Genomic DNA, 13,668 nt, shown 5'->3' on the forward strand with positions numbered 1-13,668 from the left:
GTTAACTGAGTGCAATACCAATGGCAAGTCCTCAAGATTACCCTCAGTGGAACTCACAATATCAGTTACAGAACGACCTTCAAGAATGATATTGTACTGCCCCAAATCTTTCACAATGTTCCCATAGACGATCAGGCTCAAACTCCGATAGCTACCTCTAACCACCAGATGGTTTGTTACAACAGCCTGCAATTTTGATGAGAACAGTTTAAATTTTAAGAGTTGCCAAAAGTAATGCAAGGAACTGAAACCTGCAAACAGGAATGATTGACAACTTTTCTGATAGCATAGAGGGAGATTGAATGTATGTGCCTTTTGACACACAAGATGGCATAATTAAAAGGCATTCAATACTCTAAAGTCTTCTCATTCCCAACCCAAATTAAACCCCTTACACCTACAACAAGTCATTTACTCCCTCTATTATGTCATACAACCTATTATCAGAAGACAAATATTTAAATCTAGCTTACATATATACACATCTTTAGGGGAGTATCTACAGCTGTAAGCCATATTTCTAGCCAACCGTTATGGTAGCCAATTACTCTGGTCTAAGACAGAAAACGTACGTAAGAACCATTCCCAAATGTTATTACCAGCATCAGTCGCAGATACCAAACTAATCAATCCCAACAACCGCAAAAAAATGAAAGGGAAAAGAAACAAATATCATTCTAAAGATAAATCAAGTTTAGCAGTTACCTCCACTTCCAAAGGGTAGGGCGCTGATGGAGTGTAAAGAAAAGGATTACAAAGTCGCTTAAACTTTGATTCTCCTTCACATCGAACGAACACTTCCAATGCAAATGAAGGAGGTGAAGTTGCCCTAACGAAAATATTGTCAACGTTTAGATAACCAGCCATAGATATCACCCACGCTCAAAAAAAGCTGTCGGATTCTAAGTCATTCACAAGGAACAGAAATCTGGAATTTTAGCTGAAAAAACTAACTACAAGTGGTTCAGCTACGATATCCTTCACTATTTTGTTTCTAGAAGACGAATTGACCCAAAATCTAGTTTTCTCTGAAAGTGACTAACACGGATGAAAAAAAAACTTGAACTTTTGGACATGTCAACCAAACCACTGTTTCAAAATATCACGTCTGCAAAGTTCAGTTTTTAGTTACAGTAACAAGTGCGGGGTTTTCAGAAATTCTACACAAATTTAGGTTACTTATCATTCTCCCTTCCATCCAGTGACAAGAAAATAGCTAATTGTGGACTCTAACATCCAAAACAAAGCTCAACATCAAAGAGTCAACAGAGATCACAGCAACAGAGTCGACAACATGGGACCAAGCATTTCAACAAGACTTCTAATAGTAGACATTACTACTTCAAGATCCTCAATAGTTAAAGTCAAGAACGAAATGTAATAATACACAGTAAAAAAAAGGACATACCCGACAAGAGAAACAGCTTGAGAAGATGAAGAAGCATTCTGCTCCAAAAATTCGCAAGCTGTGATAATTACTGGCTCAGCAAATATTACCTATTAAAGGGAACATAAAATAAATCTTCAGTAACCGTGAAACCAAAGAAGTAACTTTTGACATGGAATGAATGACAAACCAGTTTTAAGAGACTGAGATACAACAGAACCCTAATCCAACATAGATACCCATAGAATCTCAGTAAAAAGAACAGTGAAGCAATTCAAGTGTATTATTATTATAAACAAAAAATTGAGGTTACCTCGTCGACATATTCGTCCAATTGAGGATGAACAAAGGTCTGAGCGAACAGAACACAAGGCTCAGATCGTACCATGTCTACAGGATGATGGCCAGTCTTCTGGAATATCGTATTCCTCTTAGGTCAGCCAGTATAAAACTGATTCAGCCTTCGTTGCTAAAAATCTGAGATTGTTAAAATTACGCTTCTGAATTAGATTAATCACACACGAAAACGCAACTTAAAACACAAATTCAAAATCGACATCACCCAGCAAAGCCCGTTTCTGAGGGCTGCGTGAACTTAAAAGCTTACTATGTCAATAGCAACAACTAGATCACGACGACTTAATCTATGTAAAAGTAGTTGTACAAGAAAACGGAACAGTTAGGTTTAAAAATCTCTATACTTGGGGATCGAAACAGACCTTAGAAAAATTGCGCTTAGAAACGAAGCCACAAGGAGGAATGCGAAGGCAATATATGTTTAAGAGTATGAATCGAAGTAGCTTGCCTGTGAATTCGAGAGAGCACGCACGACGAAGGGCGAAGAAGAAGAAGAAGAAAAACGCCGTTGTTTGTTTTGGGATAACCCGGCGGGGGTAGCCTCTTTTTGTTTAACCGGCGTTAAGCTTTCTAGGGTTGGCCCGGTCGGTCGGTTGGTTATGCTTAACAAAAAAAAAAAAAGGCTCTATCGATTTAAACCAACAAAATCCAAAATATTTGTGCCACAATTGTTTATCAAATAAATTGCTTGCTTGCCCACTAAATATTTTACTTCTTTTTTTATTATTTGGCAAGGATGTAGTTAAAATTAAAGTAAAAAAAAAAAGATGATCAAAAATACATTGTAGTAACCTTTCACATCTATTGTTCCATTCAGAGCGTGGTAAAAGAAGGTTTCAACATTGATAATTTTACTATGCTAAAGTTATTGATTTCTATCTACCATGATTTTACTTTACATTATGTTTGGTCCTTTTAACTGATTTTGGTTTTATGTATGGATATGTTTGTTTTACTCATGTGTCATACTCATACATAACAAAAAGAGATCCTAGCTACATCATAGGAGAGAACATGTCATGCTTCCAAAGTTAATAAACACAAACGCTTAATTAGTCTCTTAAGATTTATGACACGAAGTACAAACACTGACAAGTGACAAGTTAAGTAAACTAATATAGAGATAAGCACCGAAATCTTAGATATTGGCAACACAATAAAAGTGCTTTTATTACTAAGTTGAAATGTTTAACACATTACACATACGACTTCATAATATATGATCTGGTGCGAACTTCCATCCTCTGCAGTCTGCATCAGCCAAAGATTCCATCTTCTTTTTTTTTTTTTTTTAAGATTCCATCTTCTCCATCAGCCAGTCTAATTTCTGGTTCAATACGAAAGAGAACAAAGAGAAACAGGTCAGACAACTTAGACTCTAATCACAACGGCCTTCTAGAAACGCTTTAGATGTGATTATATTCCTATCTACCCAATAAGGTTTCTTATTCTGATTCCTGAAGCCACATATAGTTCACACAATATCAGTAAAATCAGAATAGTCAAAGCTAATCCCTATAATTGTATAGATGAATTGAGAATTTTCACTAGCAAGGAAACAAAGAATAGAAAGATAAATTTGTTGATAATCTCAGCCATGTCACCAAAACAATTCGTTGAGATTGTTCTTATTGCCTTACAATTCGATCAAACAGAAGACTAAAATGGCCAGATACCATGGTATGAGAAAGCAGATATATATGACATAAATCTAAACCTGCACAAGTTCAAACCAATAGATACCTTAAGTAAATGTGGTTGGAAGGCTTTGCGTAGGAGCTGGTCTACAGAGGATAGGATAGTTCTCGTGTTGAACAAAGGTACACCATACCTTAGCTTGATACTCGACAAGTGGTCCATCAGGTTTCTCTCTAGCCATAAATGTAATGTAGGACTTGGATCTAGATCCGGTTGTATAATTACCTCTCACCACTTCCACAAACTCCACCTTGAAACAATAAGAACCGATTCGGTTACATTAGTATATACTTGAACGAAGAAGATAGAGCGTTAATTAGCGAAAAAACCTTAAAGAAAATACCAACATTTATTTCACTCTTCTCTTGGTTGTATTTTTGGAGACAGAGACAAGCCATCTCTGCAAAGTACTCGCGGTAGGTTTGGCCGAAACCCGCAGAAAATTCCAAATTACTCACTGGTTTAATACCTGAGAAGCAGTACCTTGGCCTAAGCCCTGGCTCCACGTAAAACCCCTGAACAAAAAACAAAACAAAGATTAGATTCTCTTAATACAACAAGCTAACAAATTAGGATCGGTTATAAAAAAGGGTACCTTGCTCTCGATGACAAGGCGTTTATAGCGGCGCCATTTTCCTTCAGCCTCTTCATCGGACAATTCGTTTTCCACTTGAGAGGAATGATACTCAAGACCCTCAAAGCTGTCCACATCCCATTCAGGGACGGTCCACCACGTCGGTTTTATGAGCTCATCGTCTGAGTCCACGTATTCCTCATCGCCGCTCTCTTCAACCTCATCGTCGCTCTTTTCTATATCCTCCGCTGTGTCGGACTCGGCCTTACGTTTTGTCACTGAAGCAGAAGCAACAGGCCGTGAAGATTCTTCCATGGGTTCTGTTGTCTCCATCAATTTGGTTATACAGGACATTGCATCTTCCTCTTGAGAGGAATCATACTCGAGACCATCGAAGCTGTCCACATCCCATTCAGGTTCGACCCACCACTTGGGCGTTATGGTGAGCGTACCTCCAGAAAAGTATGAGTATTCCATTACACTCTCTTCATTCTCATCGACCTTCTCTTCTTTCTCATCGCCGCTCTCTTCTTCTTCTTCTTCTTCTTCTTCTTCTTCTTCTTCTTCTTCTACTGGACCGGCCTCACGTCTTGCAAGGAATTTATAATAGTGGGCCAAAGCTTCATTCACGGGTTCTTCTTCTTCATTCTCATCTTCATCTTCAGATTCTTCATCGCCGCTCGCTTCAACCGGGTCAGACTCGGCCTTACGTTTCGCAGAAGCTTCTTCTTCCATTGGTTCTGTTGCCTCCAGAAACTTGCTCGAGTCTCCTATTGTCGTCATCGTCTCTGGTGCGCAATTTTTGAGATCCATCGATTTATCGGATCCACCACACACAAGAAAAAAAAAAAAAAAAAAAAAACCCTAAACAAATTGAGAATTGTGGGAATTCGAAAAGTTTTCTCATATACCAAACCTACTAGATTAGGACCGGGTTCAAATTCATTTTATATAATTGTTTTTAATATAATTTATATGATTGTTTAATAGTTTTTCAGGAAAAAAAATTATAGGATCCGGGGTAGAGTATGGACTGAAATTCTTTCCATTGTCATTTTTATTTTTTTGTGTTTTCGATATGAATATGAGCAATATATTCTGGTGGAAGGAGATTTGCATAATTTCTATTAAAAGTTTGAAAGGTTTTCATTAAGATTTTATTTTAAATTGCAGAATAAGATCTCGGAAATCACGATTAAATGTGATAAATTGCGAAGATTGTATTCCTTTTTTATGTTTCACAGTATATTTTTATTCTCTTTAATAAGTTGGTTAATAATGTGGTCTAGCAATAAAAATCTTCTGAAAATAATTTTTTGTTGCACCCACTATTTAAGGTTGTACCCACTATTTAACTTATAACCAATTAATCTATCAATTAATCTATAACCTATTTGTAATCAACTTATTAAAATTATATAGTATATAAAACAACGTAATATATTTTCCTTTTATTGTAAAGGGGATAGATATTGCCATTCTAATATTTTATTTTAAATCTTAAAATATAATTCCAGCTGTCGTAGTTTCGCATTTATACGTACCATCATCTTTGTCTACGCGCACACGCAGATAAAATCACAAATACAAACGAGGTGACTGTTGTGAAATTTCCTTCTATTATATGCCATTTGTTATATATATCACTGGAATAAGAGAAATCGATTAACACTAAAATAGTGAATTCATTTGAAGTTTGGTTTACATAAGTATTTAAAGACGACTATTTTATTGTTTTATTCGCACCAGCACTAGCTTGCAACAAAAATAACACTATAAACGACAATCAAAGGCTATGTGCAATAGTCAAAATGATTGTCACGAGACTCACGACGGATGTTATTTAGTTAAAGATAACAAACAGACACTCAAACATCATATCTATAGACATTGGGAATTTTTTAGTACTAAGTTAATTAAAATGTTTACACAACCACATTAACGATCTGACTTCATATTATTAGATGCCATTTTGCGAACGTCCTCTCTGCATCCATCAGTCCCAGTTTCCAGTTCCGGAAAGATTAGAGAAACAAAATGGATGTTACCAAAGCCACAATACAGTAAGTTAGACTCAAAACACTATACATGGCCTTCTATAAGGTCAGTAGAGCTGACTTCTTATGTAAAATGCAGTTTCAGATATAGAGTTGAATAGTCCTTTCTATATGGACAAATCTCCTACTGCAACCATGCACACAAGTAAAATACAGTTTCAGATATAGAGTTATATAGTCCTTTCTAAACATATTTGAGCTCGGAAATAAGTATATCCAAATAAGCACAACTTCAAGCTATAGAAAGTATCCAAGACAAAAGAAATACAGAGTCGAAAACCATACCTTTACTAGTTTTGGTTTGATAACTTTAATTTGCCGTATGAGCAGGAGCAGGTCTACAGAGGATGGGATAGTTCTCGTGTATAACAAACGTAGACCAAGCCTTACATTGATACTCGACAAGAGGCCCATCAGGTTCCTCCCTAGCCATACATGTAATATACGACTTTGACTTAGATCCTGCTGTATAAGCACCTCTCACCACTTCCACAAACTCCACATTCAACCCCTTTTAGAAAACAAACAATTAGCGAAAACGTTAGCATACAATGTATATCTAAGACAAAAGAACTGTTATAACTAAACAAACCTTGTATTGGTTGTACGTTTTGAGACAGGTACAAGCCATCTCTGCAAAGTAATCGCGGTACGTTTGGCCGCCACCCGCATCCTGTTCCAAGTCACCGACAGCTCTAATTCGTGAGTAGGAGTACATTGGCATAAGCTCCGGCTCCACGTAAAACCCCTAAAAACCAAAAGCACACACACACGTTAGACAAATCAACTCATGGATAAAACATGCAGCTACCAAATTTTCCTAGATTTAGTTTGTAGAGTACCCAACCTTGCTCTGGATGAGCTGGCGTTTAAAGCGACGCCACTTTATTTCAAGCTCTTCATCGGACATTGCATCTTCCTCTTCAGATGAATCATACTCGAGACCATCGAAGCTGTCCACATCCCATTCAGGTTCGACCCACCACTTGGGCCTTATGATGAGCGTTTCTCCAGAGTAGGAGTATTGAACGCCACTCTCTTCTTTCTCATCGACGCTCTCATCAACCCAATAGCCGCTCTCTTCTTCTTCTACTGGAGCGGTCTCACGTTTTGCAAGGATAGCATAATAGTGTGCCAAAGCTTCATCCACGGGCTCTTCTTCTTCATTCTCTTCTTCAGAGTCACCGTATTCTTCATCGCTGCTCTCTTCAACCTCATCGTCGCTCTCTTCTATATCATCCGCTGTGTCGGACTCGGCCTTAGGTTTTGTCACTGAAGCAGAAGCAACAGGTGAAGATTCTTCCATGGGTTCTGTTGTCTCCATCAATTTGGTCATACCGCAGCAAACCCTAGAAATTTGATTTTATGAGAAAAGTGAAAACCTAATTGGATGTGGAACAGAGTATTATTACTCTGTCTTTGCTGTATATAAGTGATCGATATTGAGATATTAAGCAAATAATAACATAAATTTGACCAAATATACGAAAACACACGTCTTATTAAAAGTTTCTTACGGTTGTTTGCGAAACACACAAAGACTGAGAGAGAGAATGTGTTTACACAACCACTAGAGATCTTGTGAATTGTGCTCTGTATGGTTGAATTAGACTTTAGAAGGAAATAAATCGGGAATATGATTGACTTAAGAATTAAAAAAAATAGTGGAATTTTGTTATTTAGGAGTTTAATTAGGATTATTAGACAATTAATCAATTCTATATGGTTATGCTTTCCGGGTGAAGAACTTCAGAGTTCTGAGAATTACTTTGTTGAGGCTGACTTAGGAATTACTTTAATTAGTTTTCAAGAACCTTTGCACGGGATATACTACCTTAGGGCTGGAAAGACAATAGTAGGCCATCGTGGCTCAAAGCTTAAATTGCATAAAACTTATCAGCATGTGATTTATATAGTAGTTTTGTTCTTGTCACTTTGAGTATTGTGACAATTCGATAGCAGCAAACACTAGCTTGCAAAAGTAACACAATGAAAAAAAACAGAGGAAGGCTATGATGTGCAATAATAGGCAAAATGATTGTTACTACGGAAGTTATTTAGTATAGATAACAAATAGGCACTCAAACATCATATCTATAGATATTATTGGGAACAAAAGGGAAGTTTCTTGAGTAGTAAATTAATTAAAATGTTTACACAACCACATATATCAGATGCCCTATTGCGAGCGTCATCTCTGTATCCATCAGTCCAGTTTCCAGTTCCAGAAAGAAAAGAACTAGAAAGTAAGAAAAGAGACAATACATCAAGTTAAGACTCTAATCATGATGGCCTTCTATAAGGTCAGTAGAGTTAACTACTTTTGTTATCTACCCATAAGAATCTCTTATTCTACAACTATGCACACAAGTAGCATTACAGTTTCAGATAGATTGTTTCAGTGGTCTTTTTTATTTTATTTTTAGCAAAAGGGTTGAATATAGTCAAGAACTTATTCTCCAACCTTAGTGTCTTATAAATCTAGTGAATCAATTCCTGTGGTTGTATATATGGACTAAGGACCATCACTAACAAGGAACCTAATAGTGGAAAGACATGCGCTTTAGCTATTGATTATCCCCTCCTAGCTTATAGTTGGAGTGACATATATGATCAGCCAAGAAAATTTGTTGAGATGGTAATTTTCCTATCTTCTTATTAATTAACAAAACAGGAGACTGAAAAAATAACTATGACATAAATCTACATGTTTTAGCTTTGGTTCCAAAACCATACCTTAGCTTTACTACTTCTGGTTGGAAGGCTTTGCTGTAGGAGCCGGTCTACAGAGAATGGGATAGTTCTCGTTTTGAATGACAGTAGACCAAACCTTAGCTTGATACTCAACAAGAGGTCCATCAGGTTTCTCCTTAGCCATAAATGTAATGTACGACTTTGATCTAGATCCTGCTGTGAATATACCTCTCACCACTTCCACAAACTCCACATTCGATCCCTTTTTTTATAAAAACAAAGCATTTTTCAAAATGTTAGCTTACGCTGTATGTACGTAGAGACAAGGGAACAAAATGTTATAACTAATAAACCTTGTCTTTGTTGTACTTTTTGAGACAGAGACAAGCCATCTCTGCAAAGTACTCGCCGTAGGTTTGGTCGAAACCCGCATCCAAATCCAAATTAGGGACGACTTTGTAATCAGAGTAGTTGTACATTGACCAAAGCTCAGGATCCACATAAAAACCCTAAAATATAAATGCAGGCACACCATGATTTACTCTTTTATCTAGCTCTAACAAATTAGGATCGATTGCACTCAATTGAGTTCAAGTTCAATACGTTACCTTATTCTCGATGAGCTGACGCTTAAAGCGGCGCCATTCTTTTTCATCTTCTTCATCGGGGAATTCATCTTTATATTCAGAGGAATCGTACTCGAGACCATCGAAGCTGTCCACATCCCATTCAGGGACTTTCCACCATGTCGGATGTAAGAGCTCCTCATCAGGGTCTACGTAGTCATCCTCATCGCCGCTCTCTTCATCCCCATCACCACTCTCTTCATCCCCATCACCACTCTCTTCAGCCTCATCGCCGCTCTCTTCATCCCCATCACCACTCTCTTCATCCTCATCACCACTTCCTTCATCCTCATCGCCGCTCTCTTCAGCCTCATCGCCGCTCTCTTCATTCCCATCACCACTCTCTTGAGCCTCACCGCCGCTCTGCTCAACCTGGTCAGACTCGGCCTTACGTTTTGTCAGGGAAGCAGAAGCAACAGGCGAAGATTCTTCCATAGGTTCTCTTGCCTCCATCAATTTGCTTGAGTCTCCTTGTGTCGTCGTCTCGGCTACGTTTTCTTTGAGATCCATTGTCTTGATTTGTTGATTATACCGGGGTAAAACCCTAGACAATTGGGTTTATGAGTAAAGTTAAACACCTAATATTTTCCCTAGTAAACCTAATTGAATTTGAAACAGAGTTTGTTTACTCTCTATCTTTGCGGTACGGTTGATGGATATTGAAATAATAAAATAGATTGGACCAAATATACAAAAACACACGTCTTAAATATGTTACACAAGCCACATAACTTAAAGTTCTTACAGTTGTTTGAGATACACACATAAACAGAGAGAGAGCTACAAAAACAGAAAATAGCAAGAGTTTTCTTCACACACACACTACTAGTTGGAACAAGTAGGTTTAGTGACCAAACCCACAATTGTTCTTCACCAGTTTTTAACTACTTTTACACTGAAGATAAATCAAGGTTTTTTTAACCTGCCGGCGAAGAAACCTTAACTGAGAAGAGAATGAGCCAAAGATGATTTGCCTGTTCACAGCCAATTGGATTGGCAAAAAGGAGAATCCTTTAAACCAAGAAGGAAAAAAAAACTCATTATCCTTTCACAAGGCAAGAGTTCTCTTTTCCCACATTGACTGTGAAACGGTAAAGGATCAGGTTTTGAAATTGCAGCAGCTATTATCCATTGCTGCTGCTGCTATCCACTTGCTAGGCATTACCATGCCACCAAGAGAATGGACTGGAGAACTCAGAAAGTAGTTCATGCTTGTAACTTCTGATCCCGTGACATTTAGTCCATTCGATAAGTTCATGATTCCGCTTTCCGGATGAACTTCAGAATTCTGAGAGTTACTCTGCTGAGGCTTAGGTTGAGACTGAACCTGCTTGTTTCCATCAGCTTTCTTTGCATTGTTTCCGCTTTTTTCCAAGTTCTGACTTTTAGTGTTCAAGAATCTCCCACCAGATCCTCTAGGACGGCGCAATGCATGGAGATGGCGTGAATGATGCATATATGGCTGCAACACACATGTCAGAAAACAAACACACTAATTAGAATTCATTTGCAACAAAAATATCAAAATAGCTAGTTTCTATATTTTATAATTACCTTGCGACTCCTAATACTCAATTTCTTTTGATCAAGAACAGCAGCAGCCTTTGCACGAGATTGACGTCGCCTTATGATTCCATGATATTGCTTTGAGTTCACATAGATGGTTCCATCTTCTGTTTCCATGTTAAGTGGAAGCATTACTCGGCTCTGAGATCCATAGGCTGAGACAACTCCATAGTATTGTTGTTCACCATAAGGATACTTTGCGTAGATCTAAATGACAAACAAAAACAAAAAAATAGCATGCCAAAACTACATACTCAGAAACAAGAAAAGGGAAATGATCATAGGGTTCCTTGTAGATGATTCTAAACGTGGAAACCTTTACCGATGGGTGAGTAAATCCAAGTTCCAAACTAGGCGATTGCATTGAGAAAACAGATCCATGAGACTTTGACACAACTCTCGAACTCTTTACATCACCTAATAAATACGCAATCGTAATTATTCCAAGTCAGAAAATTTATGCAATTATGATTCAGAATTTGAAGCACACCACATACAGTATCTAGGACTTTTAGTTATCTTTGTATCTTGAAGAATAGTGACTGAAGATTTTGGATTTTTCTTTGAGACAATTTAGCTCAGATAACATATTCTCATATTTTAGGACTTGCCACAAAAGTCTACTGTGGACAACTCAGATATTTTCACTAGAACCATCCATTTGAGGACATTTAAAGAGGAGATCAAAAGAAGTCACTTACCAAGTGAGAAAGCTAAGTGAGTTACAGAGTTGTTCTGTTTATCTCCACTTTGTTCTGTCTCTCCGGCAGATCCGACCTTAACTCCAGCGAACGAGTCAGAATCTCCGGCAAGACTCTCATGAGCCAACGGCGCCTGAGATCCAAAAGCATTCCACCAAGAAGTCTGTGGAGCAGAGAAGAGACCTTCTCTCACAGTTTGCATAGCCATCTTCCCAAAAAAAGAAAAAACTGAAAAATCGATGTTGCTGAGAGACGAAGAGAGATTTGTTTCTGCGGAAGATATAACAAACAAAACAAGAAAAAGTCAACAAAAGTTATAAGACTTCGATGTGAAATCTTTGTCGAATTTCAAACCCGATTTGGAAACTTGCAAGAAAAAAAAGGTAAGATCTTTGGGATTGGGTATTACGCAAAACCACACGAATGACCAAACCCATATGTGAATCATCATCAAGAGACAGACTTGTTGTCTAAAGTAAGTTAAAAAAGATTGTGAGAAACGAGAAGATAAGAACTGAAATCTTTTTGAGTTCCAAATACCAAACAAACCCCAAAAAGAAGTAAATACAAACCCCCTAAATGTTGGTCAAAATCAAACACACCAAAACATATGTGAACTCTAAAAGCACAAAAAGCAAAGAAAAGGAGAAGAGATTGAGTAAAACTTACACAGATGGAGTGAAAGAGTAAAGAGTATAGAGAGTAGAGAGAAAACTTCAGATTCCTAGGAAGAGGCAGAGAAAAGCCCAATTGTTAGGAAGCCATATCGGTTCCAAAACAAGAAACAGAGATTCATTCACACACATGAGTAGAAAGAGAGAGAGAGGGAAGGGAGAAGACAAATAGAGAGAGACTAACCAATATATGAATTACAAGTGTGGCTCATCAACCAATCACCTTCAACTTTTATGCTACTCTGTTTTTTCTTTTCCTACTTTATAATTTGAGAGATATAATTGAAATTTAAATATCTTAAACAATATTGCTATATTGTGTTTATGTTAACTGTAGCGTTGGCTTGACGTGCTACAATGATCCCACTTAAAACCATTTTTTTTTCCCATAGTAGTAGTGCTTGGGTTGTCAATTGTATCGTTTTTTTTTTTTTTTTTNTTCTGCGGAAGATATAACAAACAAAACAAGAAAAAGTCAACAAAAGTTATAAGACTTCGATGTGAAATCTTTGTCGAATTTCAAACCCGATTTGGAAACTTGCAAGAAAAAAAAGGTAAGATCTTTGGGATTGGGTATTACGCAAAACCACANAATATCTAATACTAAAATTAGCAAATCTATCTCTGAAATGAAGAAAATCGTTCAATTCTGATGAAAAGGTCGGCCAATCCTCGATATTAGACNGATTGTGAGAAACGAGAAGATAAGAACTGAAATCTTTTTGAGTTCCAAATACCAAACAAACCCCAAAAAGAAGTAAATACAAACCCCCTAAATGTTGGTCAAAATCAAACACACCAAAACATATGTGAACTCTAAAAGCACAAAAAGCAAAGAAAAGGAGAAGAGATTGAGTAAAACTTACACAGATGGAGTGAAAGAGTAAAGAGTATAGAGAGTAGAGAGAAAACTTCAGATTCCTAGGAAGNTATACAAGGGATTCTTGAGGAATTGGGATAGAAGGTATGCATGCTTCTACTACCGCTAGTGCTAAGTCTCTGTTATTTGCTCTTCTCCAAACTTCTTCTTCTTGNAAGAGAGAGAGAGGGAAGGGAGAAGACAAATAGAGAGAGACTAACCAATATATGAATTACAAGTGTGGCTCATCAACCAATCACCTTCAACTTTTATGCTACTCTGTTTTTTCTTTTCCTACTTTATAATTTGAGAGATATAATTGAAATTTAAATATCTTAAACAATATTGCTATATTGTGTTTATGTTAACTGTAGCGTTGGCTTGACGTGCTACAATGATCCCACTTAAAACCATTTTTTTTTCCCATAGTAGTAGTGCTTGGGTTGTCAATTGTATCGTTTTTTTTTTTTTTTTT

At 37.2% G+C, this 13,668-nt stretch overlaps 5 protein-coding genes across 8 annotated transcripts in view; all 5 read right to left on the reverse strand.

The window, feature by feature from the left end:
* The window catches only part of LOC104767343, a 15,735-nt gene extending 13,388 nt beyond the window's left edge, over positions 1–2,347 (reverse strand). The window contains exons 1-5 of the mRNA XM_019240780.1: positions 2,107–2,347; positions 1,701–1,864; positions 1,409–1,497; positions 706–829; positions 7–186 (exon numbers count right to left, since the gene is read on the reverse strand). Coding sequence (XP_019096325.1) covers positions 7–186; positions 706–829; positions 1,409–1,497; positions 1,701–1,775 — 468 coding nt within the window. The 5' untranslated portion in view covers positions 1,776–1,864; positions 2,107–2,347. The remainder of the gene's footprint in view (positions 1–6; positions 187–705; positions 830–1,408; positions 1,498–1,700; positions 1,865–2,106) is intronic.
* LOC104764237 (FK506-binding protein 5-like) lies at positions 2,762–4,872 on the reverse strand. The gene is made up of 4 exons (XM_010487734.2): positions 4,038–4,872; positions 3,790–3,957; positions 3,488–3,692; positions 2,762–3,071 (listed from the first exon to the last, which is right to left on the reverse strand). Exons 1-3 carry the CDS (start codon positions 4,827–4,829, stop codon positions 3,489–3,491), a joined length of 1,164 nt encoding a protein of 387 aa, XP_010486036.1. The 5' UTR covers positions 4,830–4,872; the 3' UTR covers positions 2,762–3,071; position 3,488.
* On the reverse strand, positions 5,828–7,418 carry LOC104764240. Its single transcript, XM_019240650.1, has 4 exons — positions 6,921–7,418; positions 6,666–6,821; positions 6,359–6,584; positions 5,828–6,003 (listed from the first exon to the last, which is right to left on the reverse strand). The coding sequence occupies exons 1-3, from the start codon at positions 7,407–7,409 to the stop codon at positions 6,384–6,386; spliced, it is 846 nt and encodes a 281-aa protein (XP_019096195.1). The 5' UTR covers positions 7,410–7,418; the 3' UTR covers positions 5,828–6,003; positions 6,359–6,383.
* Positions 7,327–10,047, reverse strand: LOC104764239 (30 kDa salivary gland allergen Aed a 3-like). 2 transcript variants are annotated; one of them, XM_010487736.2, is made up of 4 exons: positions 9,376–10,047; positions 9,121–9,276; positions 8,810–9,029; positions 7,327–7,422 (listed from the first exon to the last, which is right to left on the reverse strand). In XM_010487736.2, exons 1-3 carry the CDS (start codon positions 9,901–9,903, stop codon positions 8,820–8,822), a joined length of 894 nt encoding a protein of 297 aa, XP_010486038.1. In that variant the 5' UTR covers positions 9,904–10,047; the 3' UTR covers positions 7,327–7,422; positions 8,810–8,819. The 2 variants fall into 2 exon arrangements, with proteins under 2 accessions (XP_010486038.1, XP_010486037.1); XM_010487735.2 differs by lacking the exon at positions 7,327–7,422 and adding an exon at positions 8,097–8,312.
* On the reverse strand, positions 10,083–13,255 carry LOC104764241 (nuclear transcription factor Y subunit A-2-like). Of its 3 annotated transcripts, none has more exons than XM_019240649.1 (5): positions 11,984–12,309; positions 11,661–11,868; positions 11,282–11,376; positions 10,948–11,166; positions 10,083–10,855 (listed from the first exon to the last, which is right to left on the reverse strand). In XM_019240649.1, exons 1-5 carry the CDS (start codon positions 12,095–12,097, stop codon positions 10,493–10,495), a joined length of 999 nt encoding a protein of 332 aa, XP_019096194.1. In that variant the 5' UTR covers positions 12,098–12,309; the 3' UTR covers positions 10,083–10,492. The 3 variants fall into 3 exon arrangements, with proteins under 3 accessions (XP_019096194.1, XP_010486042.1, XP_010486041.1); XM_010487740.2 differs by lacking the exon at positions 11,984–12,309 and adding an exon at positions 13,201–13,255 and having other exon boundaries at positions 10,493–10,855; positions 11,661–11,930; XM_010487739.2 differs by lacking the exon at positions 11,984–12,309 and adding an exon at positions 12,330–12,528 and having other exon boundaries at positions 10,493–10,855; positions 11,661–11,930.

This window comes from Camelina sativa, chromosome 19 (assembly GCF_000633955.1).
Source record: "Camelina sativa cultivar DH55 chromosome 19, Cs, whole genome shotgun sequence".
NCBI classification, from domain to species: Eukaryota; Viridiplantae; Streptophyta; class Magnoliopsida; order Brassicales; family Brassicaceae; genus Camelina; species Camelina sativa.